The sequence below is a fragment of the Macrobrachium nipponense genome, chromosome 2, assembly GCF_015104395.2.
Source record: "Macrobrachium nipponense isolate FS-2020 chromosome 2, ASM1510439v2, whole genome shotgun sequence".
Lineage (NCBI taxonomy): Eukaryota > Metazoa > Arthropoda > Malacostraca > Decapoda > Palaemonidae > Macrobrachium > Macrobrachium nipponense.
The window spans coordinates 118536507-118564177 of record NC_087201.1 but is presented as its reverse complement, the minus strand read 5'-3'; the positions used below and the strand labels follow the sequence as shown (position 1 = coordinate 118564177).

At 35.4% G+C, this 27671-nt stretch overlaps 1 protein-coding gene and 1 long non-coding RNA gene across 5 annotated transcripts in view; one reads left to right on the top strand and one right to left on the bottom strand.

Annotated features, from left to right (window-relative positions):
• Positions 1-12982, top strand: part of LOC135220944 (protein held out wings-like) — a 185979-nt gene extending 172997 nt beyond the window's left edge. For 2 of the 4 annotated variants that reach the window (XM_064258600.1, XM_064258598.1), the window contains 3 exons: positions 1200-1490; positions 6574-6662; positions 9919-12982. In XM_064258600.1, the coding sequence (XP_064114670.1) occupies positions 1200-1490; positions 6574-6650 (368 nt within the window). In that variant the 3' untranslated portion in view covers positions 6651-6662; positions 9919-12982. Of the gene's footprint in view, positions 1-1172; positions 1491-6573; positions 6663-9918 lie in introns of all 4 variants that reach the window. The other 2 variants (XM_064258599.1, XM_064258597.1) reach the window with 1 other exon arrangement.
• A 456-nt stretch (positions 12983-13438) lies between these two features.
• On the bottom strand, positions 13439-27039 carry LOC135220945 (uncharacterized). The gene is made up of 3 exons (XR_010315832.1): positions 20867-27039; positions 14054-14208; positions 13439-13586 (listed from the first exon to the last, which is right to left on the bottom strand). It is a non-coding gene; the product is annotated as an uncharacterized LOC135220945 (long non-coding RNA).
• Positions 27040-27671: the final 632 nt, after the last annotated feature.

The window sequence follows — 27671 nt, the reverse complement described above, 5'->3', positions numbered from 1 at the left end:
TAATTTAGGTTTTTGGCATTCTTTGTCGTAAAGGTTTTGTTGTGCTGGAATGTCCAGTTGGGTTTTGACACTTTTAAGGTATGATGTATGTGGGTGTGTAATAAATTATGAATACATTCCAATATGTTTGTTATTTCAATAAAAAGTATTTTCAGGATAAGTTTTGAGGAATGGTTTTGAATCATTACACTTAATTTAGTTTGAAATATCGGGTAAAATTAATTTTTATTGTACTGTCTAACCAAACAGTTATACAGCTGTAGGTTCCCTACGCCTGTATATAATTGTTTGGAAATTATGCAATAAAATTTCATTTTATCATAAAAGTTCCATTTTTTACACTTTTAATGAATATGTATCTAGTAATTTCTAGAGTTTATGAAGTTAATAAATGGTATTTCTTTCCTTTCCCACTTGACCATGTTTATCATTAAACTCAAATATAGTTGAGAACACTTGCAGCCTGATTTTAAAATGGATGATTAGTAAAATAAAGGTAGAATATATAGGTGCCTAATAATTGTTATTGAATTTTTCATATGTAACTTGAGTTTAGTTAACTGTAGATCAATATGCTTCCATACCGTAATCAGTTTTGAAAGTGGGGTTGCTTGTATGTGATAGATATATGCTATACGAGATTGCTCTAGCCATATAAATTAAATTGCAGAGTATATGCCATCTGACCTGTGAAAGGCTAATTATTCTGTTACGGAGTAATATAATTATGTACAAGAGAAGTTTTGGTGTTTTAGGATACTCTATAGCCACCAAAATAAATTTAAAATTATGATTATATGTAGCCACAAAAATTTATTTCTATGGTATGATACTTACCATTAGAAGGCTTTAGCTTTTTTGCTGAAATAGAAATCCAAATTAAATGAGTAACCATCCTAAGGGATTTGACTAACAGTGTGTGTGGCTATTGAAGAACTTATTAGCTTCAACTTTATAGTACACATAATCAGCTGTAAAAGATTGGCTGTTTAACCTGAGGTAATGAATGTGGTGTTGGGCAGTTAATTTATTTTGTTTCAATAAATTTTTAATGGATATTGATTTTGAGTAGATTTCAGTGCAATTTATTGGTGTTTTATCATTCACTAATTTTTTTTGTCTTGGTGGTGGTGAACTGACTTACTAACCCAGCCTTCTCTGTCCCTTGCCAGAAATTGAGGCTCTGGGTCATCTTACAGGGGAGGTTCCACGCCTGCTTACCCCAGGAATGGGACTTCAGTCCCCTATACGCACCACTACGCCACTGGGAGGCCCGCCTCTTATCATGCCAGCCAGAATTCATGTACCCACCTCCACATCGCTGATCAATGGAACTGGAAGTGCTGGCATACCTCCACCATTGATTGCTGCAAGTGATGCCTCAGCTGGTCTCCTCTACGCTCCATATGCTGCTGCTGCGGAGTATGCTGCTGCCAACTATGCTGCCATCACCTCACCACTCCTGACTGAATACCCCCCGGATGCTGCTGGTGGGTTGTTTGCCAGATGAACTATGTACTAGTCACCCACACCACCGCACCTACGCACCGCTCACATACGTGCCCACCCAAGGGTTAGCCACTGTACTACTATCAGGTCATATGTTGCCACCACAGCATTTGCAGAGTGTGCGGTGGTGTGTTGCCATGATAGCCAAGAACTGACTCAGTTGCGCTAGGGAAATCGGCTCTGGCTTAACACTTTCTACAGTGTTAGGGGAATTAATAGATATAAAACAAAGTACATACCTTGTTCATTAGTTGTTGATGTTTGCGGAAAACAAAACTTAACATTGGTTGAGCTTCATGGTTTTTATTTTTTCTGATTCAGTCCTCCAATAATCAAATGTTGCTCATTCAGCGTGCATAAAGCCCAGTGATTTTTTTATTGCATTCCATTTTGTGGCCAGTGCTTTCATTTGTAAATCTACTTATGTATGGTGCTTTCTCTACCTCTGAGGTCATCTTTGTTTTTATTCTGGAAAAGAAAAGGGTTACCATTACCAGATCTGGACTCAGAGGACTGGTCATTGTACGGTTTTTTTAATCAGTGCCAAATCTTAGCTTGTTAATTTGTGCATTATGAAATAGAAAATTATGGAATTATTATAATTATAATAATTATTCTAATTCTGTTGAGAGTTTGAGGTTGTGAGTTTGATGGCTCTTTTATCTTCATATTTATTTATATATACATATATATATATATCAGCTGATAGATATAACTCTTTTGCAAAGAGTGTTATTTCAATTGAAATTAAAATGGTCAAAATCGACCATTTTTTTTATCATAATAGCTTTTTAGTTGTAACTAGCATAATTAAGATTATCAGATATTTATGAGTATTCTTAATCGTCACTTGATCATGGTGGTGGATACAGTAATTCTGTATAGTTAATCTTGGTTTTGGGTTGACATGTCTTGCATGCATTAGATATTATAAGATTGTCTAATTTTAATTGATATTTCCCACTTCCTCTTCGGTAATACCTTAATACACATCTTTTCATTTAACTTTACTCCTTTGTTTTATATTGAAACATTTTTAAGCTCCTTTAAATGATCATATATGATTAGGTCTGAATTTTTATGCTTTTATTTTATTTTATTTTTTCCTTTTACTTTGATACAGTACACATAACGTTCATAGTGCATTTTGTAGCCATTGGCACATCAAATGAATAAATAAGATTAGAATGAAATGGAATTAAAACATACCAACATATGCTATTGCACACGGTATTCGTGTTTTTACATTATGTTTTTCTTTACAAGTGAGCTTATAGTAAGCTATGCTGTATAGTTTTCCACATGATTAATTTTCAGTATATTTGTATCAAAATTATTTTTACATAAATTATACTAGGCAAATTGAGGGGTGTGAAAAATTCACCTTGATCTTTGTGTACTTTTAGGTGGATGGATATCAATCAGTGTTAAATCTGCAAACATCCTAGTTATCATTTTGCTTTAGGTTAATGAGGATCCTTGTAGATATGTCAAAACAGTTTGCACACTTTGCAGCCCAGGATTCATGATAAATGCCATCTAGATTGAGTGGCTGGGTGGTTTTGGCTTATAGTACTTGTACAATGTTTGTAGGAACACTTGCTCACACCTGTATTCATTTGGACATCTTGTTTGGTTAGTTTTATAAAGTTTAGGGAGATTCATTTGACCTGAATTTGTAGACTTTTTGCATGATGTCCTGTACAACATTTACTATATATTTTTGTGAAATTTTTTTTACTTATAGCAAAAGTTGTCTTTGTTTTACTGGCACTTGAATACAATCCTTGTCAACTTTTGCTAACTTAGCATCACAAAAACTAGTATTCTTTATCATATACAGGTGTAGATAAGAGCTGTGTTGGGTGTTCTGACTAAAGTGAGGAAGCATCCCACACCCAGTTTAAAGCTTGCTTTTATTAACATAGATGGTGATATCATCTACAGGATAAGCTCACTTGTAAATACCATGTGCATATGAGATTTGTTTCTAACTAGAAGTAAGCATCATTTTAAAGGGGTTTGCTATGCACTTCCAAATTTATATTGCCTTTCTCTTGAATTTTTATCATTCTGTCTTGGAAGCAGAGTAAATAATTTCTGGAATGGGATTTCATCTCAAAAGCAGAGGTTAGTTGAAAGCAGGTACATTTAACAGAAATGTAGTTTGGTATACTTCAGTTCAAAGTAATTTACTACATCTTTTTATACAGGAGCTGGTTTGTGCAATCTAATAGAATGTAGTAATAACATTCATGAATAACAAGGTTGCTTTTATTGAGACTGTGACACCCAGATAACACTTGGACAGTATCTTCCAGTGTTATTTCAAGCACTTAACTAGTAATAGTACAGGTTAAGTAAACTGTTTTGCATTCATGAACCATCCAGAGTAGAAAATCCAGCTGACATATGATTCTCATTCATGCTTTGTTTTCAAAATGGTGACAGTTTCATAATAGCTGCCGAGGGACCAACTTACTAACCCAGGTGGCACCAGTTGGATAAGTTGATATCTGTGCCGCACTAACAATAGACTGCGTTCATAGTTATTCATTAAATTTTTTATAATTTTTTTTTTTCCAATTATTTTTGAGAGCAGTTAACCTATTTTAGAAAAACTTTTCAGATATTGGAGGTCTCCTAAAATATTTCAGTATGGTGATCCAGAATCTTAGGACGCAGCTTATAACCTGAATAGTGAAAGCAATTGCCTTGGATACAGAAATAGTCATTAGCTGGGAAATTTGAATTTTGACTAGTTTTTACTATGATTATTATTAAAAAATGTACTTAATGGAAATGCATGATGCTGTAAGCATGTTAAATTTTAACCCTGCTTCTATATTAAATAATTATTTTATATTTATTGCAAACTTTATAATTAAATTGTGATTTTTAGATACTTAATAGTAGTAGCTATAGACAGTAGTAAGTAATAAATCTTTTAAAAGAGCAAGGCAGTTGCTTTAGAAGCTGTATATGGAGGAATCTCTTCGTAGAGGTTTAACCATTGTGCCATAATATTAACACCATTCAATCCTAGGTTGAAGAGAGAAGAAACGGGTTACATGCTAACTGCATTGTAAAATGCCAGGATCATAATACGATAAGGATTTAATAGCCGTAGTAGAAACCAGCTTTTATAATCGAGTTTTCCTCTTATTTCTTCCCTTTCTCCTTGTGTACTGTAGTTGTAATGTTCCAGAAGTAAGTTATTTACTGTTAGGTCTTTGTCAGCATTCATCAGAGTTTATGCATTTATATAGTTTTGATTATTTAGCTGGTGTGTATCATGGCTATTCTAAGTAAGAACTAACCAATGGCCTTCACCTGTGGGTATTAACAAAACCTGTTAGGTGATTGAAGGGTGCTCTGCATAAATACTAGATTTCTTAATGTATTAACCACAAACTAGTATTAACATAGAAGCTAACAATCTAATCTTGGTAATTCTCAGTTAGCCCCCAATTGAAAGGGGGTACTCTCAATACTGAAATTTTCAATTAAGTGTACAAAAGCTTTAGTGGAAAGAGTAGTCCACACCACACTGGAAAAAAATATTGTAGAGTTCTGCCGATGGACATAAGTAAATTGAGGGTCTAATTTTCATTTTCAAGGGAATACAGTTTTGCCAAAGATATACATCTGCTATCTTTAAGAAAGAAATCTTATTCACAATATGTTGTTGTCGTTAATAACATCATAAATGATCTTTTGGTCAAAGGTACTTACAATGCTCTAGTCTTTAGTAATAATGTAATACAGTACAGTACATATTTGTTGTTTTCACTAATGTGGCAGGGTTTCCCCCGTTAAAAGAATTTGCCCTTACATGCTTTACTTATTTATGAGGTGCCAGATAATTTCTTTAAAACATTCCTTGGGTCTGCAATCACATGTCAGATAATTATAGTTGCAAATTTTAATTATTCAACTTTCAATAAAAGGGCATTTTTCCTGCACTGACCAATAACTGTATAATATTACAGTAATTTTTAATGTTACCACTGTACACTGCATTGATTAACTAGCAAAAGGAAAAAAGTGGAATGATTCCATTTGTGATAATGAAGTCGATTGTGACTGTGGTGGGAATCCCTGAATTCACTTTGTATTTATAAATATATATATATATATACTACTTGTGTATATATGTACTCACTTTTGATTACTAGTCACGTGGTGCATAAATTATGTTGGCAGAATTAAATATTGAAGTAGAGCCCCTTCAAGTTACCTCAGTTTGTTTTAGGCCTTGTGTTTCTCCCAACTGGGAACCCTTATACATACACACAATACACTGTCCATTCACACCCACACATGAAATGAAATAATGTAAGAATAGTAATAACAACAGTACTACTAACAGAACTAACTGGCCTTGGCCTTGATCATTTCCAGCTGCAGTCTGATTTCGGTGGTGCTATCAGTGTACATACACTTGTTTGAAATCAGGTTCTTCCCTTAGAGATTTTCTGTCTGTGTGCCTGGTCACGTGAAACCTGGCTTAAATATGAACTTGTGTGATTTTTTAATCGTTTATTTTTGTACTGTTGTAGTTATTTCCTTTTTAGTTACCATTGAGGACTTGATGTACTGAAGCAGCTTGTGTAGGTTCTGTAGATACTACCATAGCTTCCTATACATTACACATCAAGATTCAGTGATTAGGTGTCATTTGGCAGCAGTTGTAGTCGTGTACATTTTTATGGTGCAATTTTTGTAATGAATTGTGTAATGAGAATTGACACATGAAGCAATGTGTACTCAAGTTTATTAAAATTTTGGTTTTATTTTTGTGCATGAAAATTTCAAGCAGAAGTTTTGAAGTAGAACTATGCAGTTTATTTCTTCATATTGATGTAGGTTAATGCATTTTTTAAGTGTTTTGAAGACTGAAAAGAGTATAATGAAACAAAAATAAAAGTTCACTATAATTGTAATTCTGCATAGGTCTAATTTAAAGTCAACTGAAGCTTTAGAATTGGTGACTTATTTGGAGCTAAAGCCGTTGTTTGGTGTGTACGTTGCCACATGATGCCATCACATTATGTTGTTCAGGTGTAGCGGCCAAGCAGCGGCGCCATTTGGGCCAGGCACGGGAGCACCCCTATCAAAGGACGGGTACGCTCTCGTAGGCCACATCCCAGGTTAGTCTATTGTCCGGTGAGACAACATGTCCCTCGTTCATGCTCCCCACACCCATATCCTCCTTTTCCACCCCCATCTCAATAGTTGATCCATGTTTATCAGGTTCTGCTTTTTATTATACTTTCTTTCTTTGTTTCTTTTATTTTATTTTATTTTATTTTTTATTTTTTTTTTGCAAATTCCTTTCCTCTTGTTCTAGATGACTTTCATATATATTTTTTTTGACACTTGAAAAATAAGTTTTTAGGTTCTTAGATTGTTACTGTTGATGTGGGGGAATGATATATTTTAGTCATGTGTGTATATATTATATATATATATATATCTTTTATCTATATATACCATATATAATGGTTGGGCATGATGAGGCACCTGTCAACTCTTTAGTTATTTAAACATTCCGTCCATGCTGCAGTTATTTTGTAGAATATCTTGCTTGTTAGCGGTTTAATGAAAAGTGTATTTTTCTATTATTTTTAACCATTTTTTTTATGTTATGATAAATCTCATCTTTCATTGAAACTCCCTAGTCAATTCCATTATGGCCTTGACATCATTGTTTGTTCTGTTTTACAAAATCTGTTTGTTCCATTTCACCATTGAGATTTCTGTAAGCAGTTGAAAGTGGCTCACCATGTCCTCCACCATTAAAAAATGCTACCGGAATCTTGTTGAGAGGTTGGTCAATGAAAAGATTCTTAGTGAAATCTCTTTATGGTTATTTTCTTGATTGGTTGGTTACTGGAACTACAAGGCCCTTTATTAAATTTGGAGTTAATCACTTGATAAGCACAAGGAAACCATTTTGACAGTTTGACTTGCCTGTCATGTATTTCTGGAGCACTTTTTTTTTTTCCCCGTTTATAGTGTATTTTTTAAGTCACTTAAATTATGCTTTAAAATGGGTAGTTAATAAGGACTGTGGTTGTGTGTACCACAGAAGTTTTGGGACCCAAGAATATGTTGTGGTCGCATGTTGAGGAAAAAAAAAAAATAGTACAGGTCACAGCTACAAGAGCCCAAAGTATTTGTATATCTCTGGATTTTTTCATTAAGTCATGAAATAAATTGATGATGAAAATTAAATAATGTTTTTCATTCCAAGAAGAAACAAAAAGAATAACTAAGGTTACTTCAACACCTTTTTCATGTGTAAATAATGAGTAATGAAAAAAAATCCATCCTTAGAGTTATTGAAATAATTAATCTCCATCTACCTAAAAAGAAACTAACCAGCCTGAGGTAATTTTGTTGGGCCGTAGTCATGACTAACGTACAACCTGACTAATGGTCATAAGGCCAAGTGTGCTTGCCTGAGGAACCAGCCACAAGTATTGGGGACAGTAGCCGTAGTAGTAGTAATCATTGGATGTACTTTTTCTATCTTCACATTTAAAAGAAGGCATACCATTCATTCCTGGTGGAGTGTTTTTTTATCTTTACATTGTATTTATTCCCATCATTCATCATCATCATTCACAGTAAAAATATTTCTCAGTCACCTACATTAAATTTTGTACCATTGTGCAGTTCACTAGTGTTCCGGCATTCTACTTAAAGCTACAGCTTTTGCTTTGTACACTGATCAACACATTCACATCATTACCTCATGGTGTCCTCAGAAGAATTAAAGCTTTTGTATTTTGAATTCTAACTGTTTCACACTAAATATTATCAAATCCTTTTAACATTTACTTTTTTCATGCATCTTTAATTAATCTGTGCAATATGTATCTTAAATTATTCACCTTTTAAAATATTTTTACTATTAATTTAGACTTACTAATATTTAATTAACCTTAATGTAGTTATCTTTTATTGTGTTTTAGGCTTGCCATTTATTGTTCCAAAGTAATATTTTCACCATCAACAAAGCTTAAAAGTATTAGATGTATCAAATTTAATTAATAATTTATGACTCCAGATTACACTGCCTATTAAGGTGTAGAGATTACAAGCTTTTAATGATCTGCAATTGTGGATGTTTGGCTGTGGTCATACATATTGTATGGATCCTTGGTACACTTCGGGAACAACGGAAAACTAACAGATTGCGACATGTTACAAGATAGGGAAACTTTCCTTTCCACTTGTTTTATTAAACTTACACTTTATATCACTAGATTTGATTAAGTCAGTAAACTAATCATAGCCCCCCTGAAAATGTGCAGTAATTCAGCAAGAGATGGCCACTTCTTTGGAGTTTTAAATTTAAAAGCCTATGGAAATAATTTTCTCTTTCAGAAATTCTCAATATTTTCTAATTTTTCTTTGGTAGTTTGATTTCAACACGCAATAATCTTAGATCATTTTGCTTAAGGTCATCTGGTAATGTAGAAAACTACATTTTGCTTTCATTGCTTCTGTCAGATGCATCCATCACATACAGTACATGAAAACTTTGTTTGGCTTGTTTATCAATTAAAACAGTTGAGCTATTAACACGATTGTAAAGTTGAAGTACACTATTTAATTTCACTTTGATTTCTTTCTAACAATGTTTTTTTATTTCTTAATTTTTTGCAAGGTTTTAATCATGTTGAAAATTATAACAAACCATGTAGCTCCTTCACAATTTATTTGTCAGTGTTGTATATGTCCAATTTACAAATAATTCCATATGGTCCATGTACAGTATGAATCTAGAATATATTTATATAGAGATTAAATTAAAGTTTTTTGCACACTTGGTCTTGACAGGAATTTTCAAGTACAGTTAATATTTTGGAAGCATATATCCCTTGTAGGCAAGTGTTGCTTATTTATTTCATTAGCATTGCATCCTTATTTCTTGTACTGTACATTACACTACTGTACTATTTTATATTCCATAAAGCCCATTCATACTTCATTTTAATCTTTTTCATAAGCTTCTCTTCTGCTTAGTACCCATAAATTGAAGGGTATTGCTTTCTATTAGTCTATTTCCTCTTCCTCTCTTCCTTGATTGCTGGCTCTGTCACTTACAATGGCAGGTGGTTCCGCATGCATGCTGCCTAGCAGGGCACTGTAGAGCAGATCTTTAGGTTAGCACTGTAAATATATCTTTTTTTATATATACTGCAGCTTTATGTCCTAAGCCAGTGGATTAAGGGGTGGTAAATACAGTGCACCTTCATGTGTAAAGATCACATTAATAATCAAAATAATAATTTAGAATTAATGCTGGGGCATCTGGCACCAGTGTAATGTACTAACATTCGTTTCTCTTTTTCTGTTAACTCCCCTCTGGCTCGGATGATCCTGGTCCCTCAGCCGACCTGGCGCGTTGCTAACCCGCCCCGGGCTCCTTCTCTTGTGTCCCTCGTGTCACTACTGACCAGCACTGAGGCACCACCACCACCACTCCATCACCACCACCACCACCATTCACCCTAGGATACACCACTAACCTCGCTGCGCTCTGGGTGCTGCCGCATCTCCCACCCGGCTCCACGATCGTTGGTACGTGCCTTCAGTACCGCAAAATTTTGCTCTGAATCAGGGCAGGATTTACGACCCTAGGGTCTTGCGGCGGCGGCCATACTGTCGACCCGTGAACAAGGGCAGGGTGTACAACGAAGGTGGGCATAGGGAAGCCTACATGCATAATATAAATGAAGGCTTTGGCTGCCTACACCTTCCTTCTAGCCTGCCTGCCTGTATGCCTTTTTGAGGCGCAGCCATAATTTTTTTCTGAACTAAACATTTAAAAGTACTGTATTGCACTAACTTAACGTCTACTACTAAATAGGACAGAAAATCTAAAAGTTCAAAAAATCGTTCCTAGGGTGATATATGATGCTCAGTTTTAGGCAGCTTCTACTTAGGATTTCCAGTGACACAGGTGACAAATCAGTGAAAGAGAAGATGGGTCAAATCTGTTCAAAGCATGTTGTTATAAAAGTGAAAGTCATTTGAGACAGGTACTATACAAAGTGTGCATTTAGAGATGGTGCTAACGTTCAGCTCGGTCACACAGCTTTATCCTTAGGGTCTTTGTGTTGTTGGTGTTATATTTTATCATTTTTAGATTAGTGAATAATAGATGTTTAATGAATCTCAATAGCTTCTATCACAGCGTGTCATGTAGCTCATGTCTTAAGCATGTTCTAAGCCTAGTGCTATGATCTGGGACTATAAATATGCAAAGTGGGTAAACAAGTGTGTATTCATTAATAATTGTAGTGGCATATAGCCCATGGTTGAAGTAAAAAGGTGCAGCTTGTGATTACTCATGAATTGATATATATGTTTGATAAGAGGACAAAATCAAGGTATGAGCATATTTAGGTATGAAAAGGTTTCAAAATTTACAGGCACAACATTTACATTTCATAACTAAAGCATAATGAGGATTTTAGGAACAGGATATAAAAGTGTCCTAGGTTTCTGTGCTTACAGTATTTCATTCACTAGTACTATAGTTTATGACCAGTTGCCATTTTAGGCCAGATTTTAACCAAAAGAATAGTAAATTTTCTTACCATGATTTTCTTGTTACTAAAAGTTACATAGTTTAAAGGGGATGTTGCAATTATTCATGGTAACTTCATTAACTAGTGCCTTAGGTTGCCGGGTAATCACTCCATACATCGTTATTGTGTGATTTAGAGAATCTGTCGATAGATGCCATGAAGTACCCCGAAGTGCCTTCTGTTATGAAGCTCAGATATATATCTTATTTTGAGTTCTAATGTGCCAATTTAGAATTGAAATTTTTTTTGACATAATGGTAACTGTAAGTCTTCAAAACTTAGAAGAAAAAAAAGCCATAGTTGTGAGGAATAGTCTCATTAGGTTTACCTCAAAAGACTTGCAGTTTCTGTGTGATTTATTGATTGGTGTTAATATGTCTGAAGAGCTTGACACTTATGTACATAGTTGTTCATCCTCTCATTGTACTTAATCATTTATTGTTGTACTTAAGCATGAACCTATGCAATGACGATAAATATTAGAAGCATTTTTGGGGATTAGAAAGCCAAGTGCACGAAGTTTATTTTAATATTTTTTCTCTCAATGTTGCTGTTTGTGCCATACTTGGATGTTTGAAAAGCATCCAAGATTCGCCTTCATCAAAGTACGTGCAAATATTAATGTAAGTAGTTGTACTTACCAGACATTTCACAGGTAGTTCTAAGTAGTTATATGTATAATGCATTAACATCGAATCATTGTAGGGTGGAGGTTCCTTTTCATCACTGGAGGAGAAAGCCGTTGTATGCACATGTGCCAATTAATTTGTATAGAATGTAAATTTATCCCTATTTAGTTATCTTCCTTCTTTTGTTGCCTTATCTTGGTTGTGACTTCCATATAGCTCAAGGTATTTGAGCTCATATTTTAGTCGTTTCTATATTTTCTTTTTGATATTTTTCTTGCATGCAATTGGATTCACTGAGTACTAAAATGTACGGTAATGTATACTCAGATTTAGCTTAAAAATTTTAAGCCTGGTAAGTGAAACTAAGTGTAGAGTTATTTAAGAAATTTAATGTTCTTTTTTAGATGTTATTTTCATATGTACGAAAATCTTTCATCTGTCGTTTCAATTTATTCTCTTATGTTGGTGCTATCCTACACAAAGTCATTCACTGAGAAGTGTGTCACTACCACCTGTCTGGTTTGCGTTTAGTGTTGTTGTGGATCTGTGATGAAAATCTTTTTAGGAGGTTTCCAAAGGAATGCTATTTATTAAGAGAAAGTCATTTTTATTCAGTCTATTTATATTTTCATTTGTGACTTGAAAGGAGAATACTTTATGTGCTGACAGGTTCAGTCTGGAAATAATTTTTTTCTTTCTTTTTTGTACAACAATCATGATGATAACCTGTCCTAGTAAGTGTTCATGATCATCATCATCACCTTGCTCATCTCAGAGTACAGTATATACAGTAATTTTATTTCTAAAGAAGAAATGTAAATTATGTCAGATATTAAATAATTTCATAATATAAGATAATTTTAATGCCACTTGTTTTTCTTGTATTGGCTTCTTTCTACCCTGCAATCACTTTAGATCTATAATGTAGATAGGTAGGACTTTTACTAATTTTCCATACTCTCATTTCTATGACTAGGTCACAAGTAACATGTATTGATTCACAGAAAAAGATTAATTGGTATAGATTATTCACCTTATAACAACCAGGATGTTGATGATAACTAAATATTAGCTTACTACTGACAGTCTTGGGAATGGAATAACGTTTAACTGCGGCGGTGGACTACTGACGCAAAACTCAAGTTGAGACTTTTGCATTTTAATCCCACAGATGCAGAATGTATTTCATTTTACAATATCCTAATCTCTATAATATAAAATGTTTCGTACAAATCCTGTGTTTAACTCTTCCCTTTACCTTCCTCCTGAGTTACTAATTGACTAATCAAACAAGTTTCCCGAGATTTGGAACCGAAAAGTTATTTGCATGACAAGTTACTTCATGCTTGACCTTTCAGGACTTTAATCAGCAATACTGTTATAGGCCCTTTGCCTATTGTAGCCTTACTAATTATTCTTGACTAACTATAAATTGGAATGGGTCTATTTATATAAGTTTTAACCAACATAATGCCATGACTTTGTTCTTTTTATAAATGCTTTCAGATAGTTCCTATCTTGCTTCAGAAATAAGAAGAGATGAATTTTTTTTATTTTATTTTTAATATTTTTTTATAGAACCTACTTCTTAGGTTTACCTACGATCACTATTGGCTGTCAATTAATTTTGACCTTGGTCTTGTGAACAAAGGAAAAATCTCAAAAATGATTCATATTTAAATAGCTGCATATCAAAGTAAACTAATATTAGCCATGCAAAAAAAGTTGGTCATAAAAGTAAATTGCAGCATTAACACAGAAAAATGTTAATGTGTACCCTCTTACCTTTAGCTTGCTGCCACAAAGCTAATAAGTTTGGTTTCTTGAAAAAAAATACCTGAAATGAAAAATAAATAATTTTATACATAGTGGGAGAAAAATTAATCCTTTCTAATTAGGAGAAAACTTGCAATGGCCAATGTGACTGACAAATAAGCATAAAGAATAACAAAAGTAAACATTAACTATATAAATCACATCAATTTTACAAGTATTTAAATTTTTCACATTGCTAAAATTGATTTTTTGTTATCTTGAAAACAGTTTCATAACTTGAAAACTGTTATGACTTTTTTTGCATAGTTGCAGCTAGATTATCACATTTAAGTAACTGATAAAAGCTATAAACTCTATTCTATTCTACTGTACACTGTACATTCAGTATTAGCACAGTGTTTGGAACAAATTTATGCAATACTTCATACTATAATTATACTAAACTTGAATTAAAGGTTGCATGCCTACACTATTATTTATGGTGCAATTATGAAGTAATGAATTACATTAATTTGTGAATTACTATACCTAGAGATATAGCAGACATTCATGTCTGTCTCAGACGAGGTCAAAAGGAAAAGTGAATGTGTATCAACTGCATGGCCAGGATTCCTCCCTGACCATTGGTAGCCAATTACCAATATCCACTTTGATTTTACTTAAATGGCCAGCTCCAGCTTGCACTGAAAGTAAATCCCCTATGTAAAGTCAGGTTTTGTAAGTTAGAAAAAATACAAATTATTAAAAATTTGTCATAAACTCTTAAGGGAATGGCAGAGTATCATTAATAGTTCCCAAGCTTAGCCTACAATAGGCAAGTGTTGGCACCAGATTTCAATGAAAAAGTTTAAACAACACTTTTAACAATGCATGGAATAATAATATATTTAGGCTTCATATTTCATGAAGATTTGAAAAAATGCACCACTTTGCTGGCTAAATGGAGGTGAAAGAAGGTAACTACACAAGGTAAAATTGTTCTGTGCTTTACATCTTGGTATGTAGTGCCTTTGTCCAGTTATACACTGATTAATTGTACCAGCTACATAATTTAAGCTAATATCTTATTCTATGCCTAGGTTTACCTGACATCCGACCCTGTCTATTAACTACATACATCTGGAAATAGGGATCCAATATTGCATTATCTACTGGATAAGTTGAATGAACAGCAAGTATGTATAATTTATGAAAGTAATGGAACAAAAACAACATTGATGGTAATTACATATACAAAAAATTCAGCAAATCTGTATAATCTTAAAAATGCTATCAAACAATTTTTAAAAGAAAATATAGGGGCCAAAATTCCAAATAAATAATACAAAAAACATCCTTGTGTAAAAATAAAAGATAAGAAATTCTTAATTAGTGACGGTGAATTTACTCCCAGAGGTTGTGCTATTTCATCCGAGATATTGAAGGTCTACTCTACAAAGATTCAAAATTCCTAATGAATTATTTAAGAAATGAAAATAACTAAAAATATGCATTTTGCAACCTCCACAACTGTTTTAATACAAAGTCTAAAACTAATTTAAGTGGTTGCAACAGCTTTTAACAATGATTAATTAATGAAACAATTCATGTACCTTTTAACAGTAATTAATTAATGAAACAATTCATGTACAATCTCAATTCAGGACAATTTTTATCTATGCCGTATAGACATGCTGACAATAAGTCTGATAAGAGTATGTAAAACAACCATAGAAAAATGAGAAAATTTTATCCACGTAAAAATATTTGGGATTTTTACTCAATGTGTGTGTGTGTTACCTGAAATTATAGACCCCTATAAAGATGGGCAATTTCCCCCACTGCTATCCTGCAAACATCTCATCTCTCTGAGAGTCAACAGGAAATATCTATTTAAACAATAGGTGGTAAATTAAGTAATACAAATACTACCCATGATGTACAAAAACAAAACATCTTTTGTCAATATAAAGTACGTACAGTATGCAAAGCAATGGTTATTGTGTATGTAAAATTATTGTCTGAAGAATACAAGCTTCTATATCACAATGTTGCCATAATGGATACCATAAGGTATTCAGACACCTTTCATACAGGAATAGTTCCTCCACCATCTGCTATCTTGCAAGTATCTATCTGAAAGTTCTGATGGTATGCACTAATAAAAACAAGTGGCAAAAATTAGAAGTTGCAGTGGTCCTTCCTTTTGAAAATTGAACTTGCAAAATATTCAGAATAATTTTGATGTTATAAAGTATGCAAAACACTTTTATGTGTATATATGTAAAATTACCAACACAATATAGGTAGTCATAGTCATAATGTATACCTAAAGGAAATGACCTGCAGGAACTTTCCTCTCATCAAAGGTAAGTTCCTCTTCCATTTGATGTAATGCAAGCACCTCATTTATTTGAAGAGTGGCAAATTGGAGTGTTGAAAGTGCCCCCACTTAAAATGTGATCATACAAAATACTTTGAAAAGTTCTAATGCCATAAAGTAGCATTAAAATTAATGTGTATGTAATATTGCTCTCAGACCATCATAAGTGGATATAGCATACTGTAGTAAAGACAGATACAAAAAGGAAATTACATGTAGTTATAAAGCCCTCATTAAGGGCATCTATCTTTCCAGTCTCCCATCCAGCAAGTATTTCATTTATTCTAATGATTAAGACCATTCTTTTAAGTTTAAATTTGAGGATGCAAAATACTTTTGTTAATGCTAAAATATTATGCAAAGATTGTTTAAATTTTTAAGTAAAATTTCCTTCAGACCTTCTCAAGAAACTACAGAGCAATGTAATCATAATGGATACCATACCAAATGACTGATAGGTAGAATTCTCCTGTCAAATGAAAGTTCCTCTCTCATCTCTCATTCTACAAGTATCTCGTCTATCTGAGGGGTCATGGAGTAAGCACTAATAAAACAAAGGGTGGAAAAATAAAGGCATTACAGTGACCTCAACTTTAAATGTAAACTACCAATAATTTTAATGAAAATTAATGCAAAACCATTTTCAGTGCGAATGTAAAATTACATTAAGTTAAAATACAAGCTATAACGCAATGTAGTTATAAAGGATACCAAAGGGCACAACCTGGAGTTAAACCCCTCTCCATCAGGGACGAGTTCCTCTCAGATGTCCTATCCTGCTGTATCTTGTGTATCTGAAGGGCCAAAGGGTATGCACTACTAATAAAACAAAGGTTGAAAAACTGGAGAAAAAAAAGCATTCCAACTGTCCCAACTTTAATATGAAAATGCAATATTATAAAGTATTTAGAGCAATTTTCAAAGTGTAAAAATAATTATCAGACCAGCACAGGATTATACCATAGTGTACTAATCACAGTGAATAATAAAATTACCTGCAGACAGACCCCTCTTATCAAGGCTATCCTGCAATCATCTTGTCTATCTGCAGGGTCAGCAGGTCTTGTTTGCATAATCCCTTGTTGAGGTCACTCTTTTTACTGAACCTTTTCTAAATGTTTCTAAAGCCCCGTCCACACGACGGGCAAATGCCCGGCAGGCACTCTGATTTGCCCGGAATTCTCTCGCTTTGAAACTGTGTTACCAGATCAAACAGCCCAATTAACATTTGCTTCAACATCTGGTAATGAAAAAATGATCAGGAATATAATCGAGAGTTTACGTAACCATTAGCAACTGTTTGTAATCTGGTTTTACTTCTTACACTTCATGTACAGTAAGTTCCAGAAGTGAAGCGACAAATCTCAGAATTGATCGTAATTCTTTAGAAACTCGTGGGGTTGCCAGTTAGTATGTTTTATTCCAATTATTGTCATACTATTTATCTGATAATACGTATCAGTGATTAACTGTATAAGCGCAGAAATTATTTCCCCAGTGAATGATCAATGTTAGTTCAATAATTGTTTGTCAAAAGAAAAAAAAATTTTCCCCAAAGAAACATCTGCGGCTCTCAAAGTGTGATATCAAGTGTTCACCATAGAGTGGCAGCAGTAACCGAGTGCATAAGCATTGGCCTAATATTTGTGAATCAACTTTCTACTTTTATAGCGTTATATCAAAAGTTATTATGATTTCTTTTGATAAAGCACAGAGAAGTTTAGCATCTGATTAAGTGAAATATAAATAAGACACAAGTTGGTGTAAAAACAAAAAAACGAAATCCAAGTTATATGCGCGTTTAGCATTGGTTACATGGTTACACCTATTTCAAGAATCAAGGAAATATATTTTCCAGCTTGTTAGTTAATAATTTCATCGAATTTCTCAATTGTGCAAATTTTTGCATGTGAGGGTCGCACCAAACAAGTATTTTCGTAGGTTTCCACTTTTTTTTTCAGTGCATAAGTGACTGTTCTTGTCCATACGATCCGGAGTGTGAATATGTTTGGCGAGCATTATTTTATTCGAGTATCTACTTTTATGTCTCTCCTCTCTCTCTCTCTCTTCTCTCAGGACCTTTTTATATAGTCAGGAATAACAGAGGTCTGTTTTAAGAATCGAGCACTAGGCTATTGGTCATGCTCGGGTGCTTCTTTATATATATATATATATATATATATATATATATATATATATATATATATATATATATATATATATATATATATATATCCCCCAAAAAGTCATAAATTTCAGTTATACAATAATGCTTGACTGGATTGAACTGATTACTGGTTGTCCGTGGAAATATGAATTTGGGTGATATCACTCTCTTAGTATGATACGCCCACTTACGCAAATTCAGTCATAAATTTCACGGTTGGGATATGATTCGAAGATTTGAGGTAAAAGGTTGAAGTGAAAAAGGTGGAGATAGTATTGTGAGTATAGGTAGAGATGAGGGAGGGGGGGTAGGGTTGTTGGCTTGGGTTCTGTCGTCTCCCTACTTAACCAGTGTGGTTATTACGGGTGTTCTGGTTGCTTGTGACCGTCTTTCTTATTTTTTGTATAGCGAGTCTGTTTTCCCAAGTGCAAGGACAGGTCCTGGTATCGGTCCTGAAGGTTCTATCTTTGCCTAAAGTAACAGACAGTGGCCCTGCATTGTAAGCCTTGCAATGCCCGGAACTAGGCCTAGTCACCTGAAGGTAGCAGCAGCAGTTAGAGCCTTTCTCGAGATAGTGGTTTTTATTCTCGTCTAGAAGCTAGAATCAGAACTACCAACCACACCCAACTTCTCTATTGCATCTAGGTGCATTCATGGTTGATTATGTTTAATGTCGCGGAGATTTTCCCTTTACATTCTATTGATACTTGCATGGTTTTTATGCATCTTCGCTAAAATAATTGATGAAATTAACACTATGATATTAAATATTTGTTTCCACATTGCTCGAAATATACATTGGTAATGTTGGTTAATCTTGTGTTGAACGAGAATTTCAAATTGTTTCGTTTCTATTAGTTTGAAGTAATTACTATACTTTAAAATAATTACTTTTACCGTAATTTTTTTGTCTTATGATTGTTATAAATATCATAGATTTGATATTTTGTGCATATAGTTAGCTTTATTTTGCTTGATAGAGCTTTCACTGTAGAGAAAAAAATAATTTTTTCAGCTACGAGTTATAGTTGCCAGTTAGTGAATTTCGAACGAAATCCTCTGAAATTTGTAGCTTCAGTTTTGGAACTTACTGTACAAGCTTCTACCTAAAGGAAGGAGAGAGAGAGAGAGAGAGATAATATATATAACCTTCCCTTCAGTTAGCAAAATCCTAGTTCTATCATATATTCCAGTGAAAAATATACTAAAAGATAACAAAAGCAGAGTTACCAGCACACTTGCATCCCTGAACGTGTCAAAATCGTTTGTCATCTGTCACTCAATAATTCTACATTACGTAACATCGAAAAATGTAAACAACACATTGATGGCTTCTGGATTCCGTGTCAAGGCTAAAGGTTTGGTTAATCCATGTCAATAATTTCTCCATAAGAAGGGTTACAGTAAGTCCCCTGACCTTATACATGTGAACAAATAGTACACATACATACGTAGACAGAAAAACACACATATGCATACATACATGTGTGTGCAAAACATACACATAGGCATATAAGTGTGTATCATTAAGCAACGGAATTATCCGGATTTCATTATTTTCCAGTTTTGTCAATTTACAAGTATATAGCTTCTCTGCTTGTTCATTGGATGATGTACATTAACAGACATTACTATACGCATTTTCCATACAACATCCTAATTAATGACTACACTTACTATATTTCGTCAATCCCAACCAAGATTCTCCATCAGTTTTGGAAAAGCTAAGAACAAAATGGAAGGGGAAAGTGTCGTGTACATAACACTCTGACCTGAAGATTAAGATGATCTGCTTTAACCTGACATTTTATTTTACCAGTATAGCTTCGTCACTTCACCTCATACCACAGAGAATTGGGAACAGTGTCTTCCTGCCGGGCATTTGCCCGTCGTGCGGACGGGGCTTTAGACTCACTAAATGGCTCTGTTCAAAATTTGTTTTGACTCCAACCCTGTCTGTTGACCTAGGCTTGGAAAGAAAAAAATGTAGTCACTTCTAACAATACCTATGAAAAACTATAAAGAACAAACACCAGGGCAATTCCATTCCCCAAGGCAAATATCCCACACATTTGCATTTTTATAAGAAACATGACAAATCTTTAATTAATTTGCATTTTTTTTTATAGCCAACAAACCTGAGGTCTTAATAATAGGATAAATCTTCTGGCACCAGCTGGAAACTGGTTAAAATACAACCAAAGATTGCATATGCAAGGAATCTGTGGCATCTGTCGTCTAAAGCATAGAAGAGGTGGAGAGAAGTCATCGACCGTGCATGACCTGCATGATGCATTTAGTCTTTCTTCCAACCCAGGATTACTAGAGGGGCAGCTAGAGGTTGGCAGTTAATGTTAAGACCTCAGGTTTGTTAGCTATGAAAAATACAAACCGATTAGAAATTTTTCATTCGTACATATGCAGAACAAACCTTTGGACTTAACAATAGGATAGACTTATACTAGGGGGGAGGTGCGAGAATCCTGAACTGACTGGAGGTTCGGCACACTCGACCACCCTTTCCAGAAATGTGAGTTATAAAGAAGGGGGTCTAAGCCTGTGAGAGTCAGATATACAGGTATCTAAAACTCAATCCACTGGGAGTAAACACAATAAGACCTGTCCAGATTCATTGCATTTATGGAAGACAACGACTGTTCAAGTTACTAACTATGCCGACCACAAGCAAAGGGTTTGTCACAACTCTTTATTCCCTTTGCTGAAGTGAGGAGTATATGCTACAGAGAAGCAGAGTTGTATGTTGTATGGGACATAAAAATAAGTGCTATAACAGTAAGACTGCTGTACTCACCTGCATCAAGCCAGTTCCAGTGTATGATGTATCTAATCTTCAATTGTCTGTAGGAATGGAGAATGGAAAAAATCATCTTAGGCATGATACAAAAAGTCCCAACTTATTGGGCAGCCACCACCAGACTAAAGGAAAAAGCGTCCAAGGACCTGTGGGCAATACCCTTCAGGTAAAAGGAAGTGAAAATAGTCTGCTGAACCCAGGAACCAGCATTCAAAATCCTACTAACAGACAAATTCTTCTTAAAGGACAGAGAGGAACTTATTCCTCTGATGTCATGTACTCTTGCATGCACAGTACATTATTTGTGACAGAACATGAAAGTGATTAGTAGGCTTCTCTAATTACCTCACAAAACCAAACAAAGAAATGGAGTTCTTGGACACTTCCTTCTTGGCTCGGCTTGTGCTAACGAAAAGTCTATGACAACAAGGTGTTAGGTGATGAATCCTTTCTAGATAGCAACGCAGTGCTCTGATGAGACAAAGCAATAACTCTTCAGGTTCTTTGTCGACAAATTCCTTCAGGGAAGGAATAGAAAAAGAGGCAAATTTTTCATTAGAAACAGAAAGATTTTGAACCTTAGGCACAAATTCTGGGACAAAGTTGAAGACTATGGAGCCCAAACTCCTGGTGCATTTCAAGCTATAATAATGAAAGCCAAGGCCAGGAGGAAAACTGTTTTCAAAGTCAATTCCCTGTCTGACGATCGACATAATAGTTCAAATGGAGCCTGAGCAGTGACTGGTTGTCAGGGCAACAGTAACAATCTAACAGAATGCACAGCAGGGGAACTAGATACACACAAGAAGCAGTGCCACAGCACACCAGAGTGTCACAGGTACACTCATGAAGGTTAGGATAATCAACACTGTGAGATATCTAACCATCTACGACTACTTACAATCAACCTGAAGAAAAAAGAAAATTATTAAAAGGAGACTCCTCTCGTTCCGAAGGGCACTACCCTATGAAGCAAGAGGAGTCCCCTGAGATTAAATCACCCAATTGCCAAGACCAACCCCTCTCCTTGCCTGACAAGCAAGTGAAGAGAGCAAAGGAGATATCCCTCCAAAAGAAGAAAATGCCATAAGGAAAGAATACCATGCAAGAAAAACTGAGGGTGAAAGTTCCATAGTTTAGCTCCAAAGTTTATCTCCTGGCAAACTCTCCAACACAGCAAGCAGCAATACCATCTCAAAAATAATTATAACAAATATATACCGTCATGCCCTTAAAAGCAAAGGGCGTGAAAATGTGATAGGGACCAAATAATATGCCCTTGGATACCAGATCCAAGACACACATGCTGGGGGAAGGCGGATTGCAAGGCTATCACAAATCATGGGTTAGTATATTAGTAAATATCAAACATAGTACAAACAGTCTCCAGTTATCGGTGATCTGGTTTTATCGGGCTTGTCTAGAGCCAAAAATTAGGTCCATAATGTGCCGATTTCTGGTTATCGGCGGCAATAATATTTATGGCATTGATACATACCTATCAGAGGCGCCATTAAACAGTTATTGGCACCATAAGTGTCATGAATTGCAGATTTTTGATTATTAACAATTTTCGGTTATTGGCGATTTTCGCTTATCATCAGGCCGTCCGAACAGAACTCCAACCAATTACCAGGGGCTGCCTTTATTCAATATAGTATAGAAATAATAAAATAAAAGATCACCAGGAAAAGCAAGTTTAACGACAGTCAGGAAAGAGCTCATGAAAACATGTCTGCATTGCATGACGGCCAAAAGCAAAGTGGAATGTTTACATCCAGGCAGTCGGGTCTCCCTCCCTACCAGAGAGTAGGTACTGCTTAACCACCTTGTTCACGAGTCTTAGCAGCCGTGATCCAGCTTTGCCATAAGTATATTCCTAATGTAAAGGAATGATGGTTTGTATACCGTGTGGGAACGAACAACTAATACAAAATCTTAGATCAGAATCAACCATTTTCCTAGAAAAGCACTTCATATCAGAATAATCAAAAGGTCATCATAAAAGTCGACACATCATCTGGGCAAACACCAAAGGAATTTGGTTCAGCTATGGCATGCAAGCTAAGGGCAGAAATTACTTTGGAATCTCTTCATGCAGTCTTTTCTACACAAAGGCCCTTCAATCATTACAAACGAGAATCTGAGATCTCATTTGCGACAAAATCAACATACAGATATTAAAGGAATTTCTCGAACCCCCTCCCATTTGGGACAGATACTGTCTTAAGTAACTGACATATATGTAAAAACTTCACACTGTGGAACTTGAAAATGTGTTTGGTCTCACTAACTGTTTGATTGCTTTGGTAGTTAGTTGCCAAAGTAAATCTCCTATCACAGATGTAGCCTCTCACAGTTCAGGTGAAGGGGAGCCCAATCACTATCCTTACACACTCAAGCAAACTGAAAGTAAAAAAAAAAAAATTAGATAATCACATACTCGCTAGCAAAACACAGTCGTTAAAACACACAAATATAATAAAAAAAATTAAAAAACACATATGAACAACATAATGGTTCCAAAAACACTACTTCTTCTCACAAATCCAATTTTCCATACTACCACCACACTCCCCCTTACTAAAATAAACAAAATTTCATTTCCTTTTCTTTTTTTAAATCTCCTTCTCAACAACCATTCATACTCTGGAACTGGACCTTAACTTTGGGTCCATGGCCTCACATTCACTTCTACTCCAATCGCACTAGACTCACCCTGTCTTGGTTCCGAACCATTCACACCACCCTTATTCAAACTCTGGAGATTTATGTCCGCTCCAATCTCACTAGTACGTGACATGGCTTTTATCATGTCTTCCATACCCTCATTTCTTTCTGCTATGCTACAACTCAAATTATCCAAAAATCCCCCGCTCACAGGAAATTCACACAGTGTAAGCACCGTCTTTCTCATGACCCAGTGTTGTTTCCAATCCATTCAAATCTTGCATATCCTCATCCTGGTAACCATCATAGTACCTACGGAAAAGAACAACTCCCAGTCCAGTAGAAGATGCATAGGTCCTTAAACAAAAAATTCTATTAGGATCAGGAATCTTAAGGATTGGAGGTTTAGTTAACATTGTGGGTGATCACAAATGAAGCAACAAGATCTCCCCCACTTTGACCGTTCCGACTGACAAACTTTCCCCTCTGCCACACTTTCCTCTTCATGTTACTAACTACACACATAACAATTGGTTTGCCAAAATACAGAACACACAAAACACAAACACATGTACTCACCTTACACTCGAGATACTCAGTGCTAGACACTGTGCCGTCCACTGGATAAAGTCGTCGAGACACAACAACCGCTGAATTTCACTACCCATGACAGACAAGCAACAAAACCATACAACAACTCAAGAAACAATGCCCCAATCACTACGCAAACAAATACCAACAACTCAAAAACAATACGACAAATCATACGACAACTCAAACCAGCACAACAAACCACAACCACCAACACTGTCTCCAACAGACAACTCACACAACCATCAAAATGCAAAATCAAGTACAACAAACCTCTTCAGCTCAACTATCACCAGACAGACACATGCACAACAACCATACAATATCAATATCAATCAAGAAAACACCCAATACAACTGGCTACTTCTGACTGACCATCTTTTCCGACTTACTGACTCCTTATGACTCTCTGTAACAAGACTCTCGCCATAGACTCCTTCAGCGACTGCTCCAACAGATGCTTACACCCACCATCAAACCACTCCTCTCTCTTGATCGCTCGCTCACTCACTTCATAAACCTGAAACATGACATATCAAACATAAGAAAACATTTCAACTCTCAACCCAACAACGACACACTTTCTCTCTCTCTCTCTCTCTCTCACGCAACCCTCGAAGATGCTGTCAAATGTAACTACCATTATCACTCCTCCATATTACCTCCCCGTTACATTTGACAACGTCTCATCACAACACCCACACTAAATTGCTTTCCGCAACACCCAAAAGACGCATGGATGCAGGCCCCCTTGGATCTTGTTTGAGGACCCTCATACACTATCTCAGTTACATCGCCATTCACTTCTTCTAAACCACTTTCATTCTAATTCCCATTATCTCCCTCACTACTATCCTCCCAAATCTCATTCACTACTTCATCAACATCTTCGAGCTCTGGTCCCAATATCTCCCTTATTTCTGCTACCAAACCACTCAGTTCATCCAAACTTCTGTCAAGCTTTTGCAAAGATTTATCCATACTATCAACTTCCTCCTTACTACTCGGTTTCCTTCCCACTGAAGTCTCACTTATCCCTTTTAATTCAAACCCACATACACTATAAGTAACATTCATTCCTTCAAAGTCATCCGTATTACACTCTTTATCAACCGTTTGCACCCTAATACTAACACCCTTATCTTGCCATTCACACTTCTATCCTTCCATTCCCTTACTGTACATTCTTCTGCTCTCTTCCATACTCAACCAACACTAAATTGTTGATCTCCCAGACCAATTTGTTCACCAACACTCGGCTCATACTTATTCACCCTTAACCATTCACTCATCACATTCTCCCGAACATGTTGTGGCATGTCCCTCCATTTATGGTGCACTGTACCTTCATCTATCCCTCCACCTACTCGCAATTTCCCCAAAACATAACTCAATCCACTTGGTCCCGCTTCCAAAATCTCAAAAGGCCCTTCAGATTTCTCCCTTACCTTATTCAAATTTATTCTTCCTATCTCAACCACCTCTTTCAACACTCTATCACCAATCTTAAAACTTTCAAACCTTTCATTCGCTTTCTTCCACAAATCCCAATCACTCTCTGACAGACCTATTAATCCTTTCAAAATTTAACACATATTTACATGGAGACATACCTATACTCTTCTGCAGTGTGGCGTTATAGATGCACACTGCACATCCTACATACATATCAGTCATTGCCGCATTTACTCATCATTCGCAAAATTTCAGTCATCGTTATAACAGTCCTCACAGCTAAACCATTTGCACTGGGCAAATACGTATAAGGGAGTCGCCTTGCAATTGTTTGAACTGTGATGATATCAGCAAGTGTCAGTTGTAAATAACAAGTTACATTTAACAAGCTTACATCACAATGATATCTACAGGAAGATTTGGATAGCTCTTCCAGCGGAGAGGTGTGATAGAAATCTGATATACAATTTGGTTTACAAGATCATAGGTGAGCAATACATTGCTCAAATGTTATAAGCACAAATGAACGTACGAATCTAGGTCTGTCACATAGGCACAGACTGTAATGGGAACGACAACATGTATTTTGCCAGTGGGGCATCGGTTGGGGTTACCTTTTTAAAATTGAAACTGATGATCCAGGTGTATACAAACTAAGATGGTATACAAAGCGTAGTCAGAGCAACGTCAAGGCAATGTCAGCTATTCACTAACTTATGTTTTCCAATACTGCAAGATCCTACAGGAACACTGGAGTTATGATATATTAATTCAACAACATGTTGCAACTTATAGAATGTCACAATACATTCGTTTTTATGTGTAATCACTTACATAATGCTTGGTCCACTATATAAAATCAAACATTAGATTATAGGTATGCAGAAAGTTTGACTTGGATTTGACTTGTAACAGTGTGATTTTTAAAAAATATAAATGCAAAGATGTGATAAACACATTACCACCATCAAAGTGTTTAAGAAAATGATATACAACTGGTTATATGTAAAAATCTGATATAGAAAATACTTATAAGTAAAAAAAAAAATACATGGAGTACACAAATACAGATGCACGTATAAGGTATAAGACATATGCATATGATATAATAGTAAATAATAATGATCACATGTGATATATAATGATACAGTTATATACTGCTAGTCATGAGGATACCTATACTACAGAAAATACTGACATACTTCTGATAATTGCATGACATAAAGATTACATGATAAAAATCATATAGTAATTGTAATTAATGTTACCAAAATGTGATAAGATACAAGGTAACAGATTGATTATAGGAGATACCTGATTTGTTTATTCAAATAAATGATTAATACAAATGATTAATATAAGTGATCAATATAAGTGCACTTTATATAGATTCCCAGTGCGTAGACGCACAAAAATAATGATTCATTGTTTAATTTCAATATGCTTCAATTATGTACGCACATAGATAAAATGGCTAAGGTAGATTACAATTAAGATACTCATGCTTTTCATATGGAATACATTGTCAAGGAGGTTTCTACTGCACATTTAGCTAGAGTTCCAAACAGCATTTCACACAATCCACAGTTCCAAACAACCTCCTTGAGTCAAATGAAATGGCCAATTTCAAATGGCTCGAAAGTCAAATGTCTTAAGGGCCACTGGAAAATTGTCTGGGCGGGGTCCGACGTTCTGTTGATCAGCCATACTTGTTCTCCTCATCCTACACCATACAAATATGTTCGCAATGATTAAAATCACCACCAGCGCGAGGGTCGCCGCTAGTAAGCAGTAGAAACGAATGTCCTCCCTAGAATAGTAAGCGTGGTAAGTATGGTCCATTGTAGTCAATTTCGACAGCTGCTGGGCCACCTTCTCAATAAAAGGCAAAGGTAATGCTGGGATACAGGTATTGGTCCAGGAAAAGTTGCGAAATAAGCCCGCTCTCTTATGATGGTTCTTATTCCCCTTACGTTGTAGGTGGGCGTTGCTGCATTGCAGCCGTCCGCAGCGACGAACAGTCTTGAAGTTGTAGATTATCCGTTCGACTGCGAAGCGTAGCCAGGTTCCGTTATTCAGCCTGTAA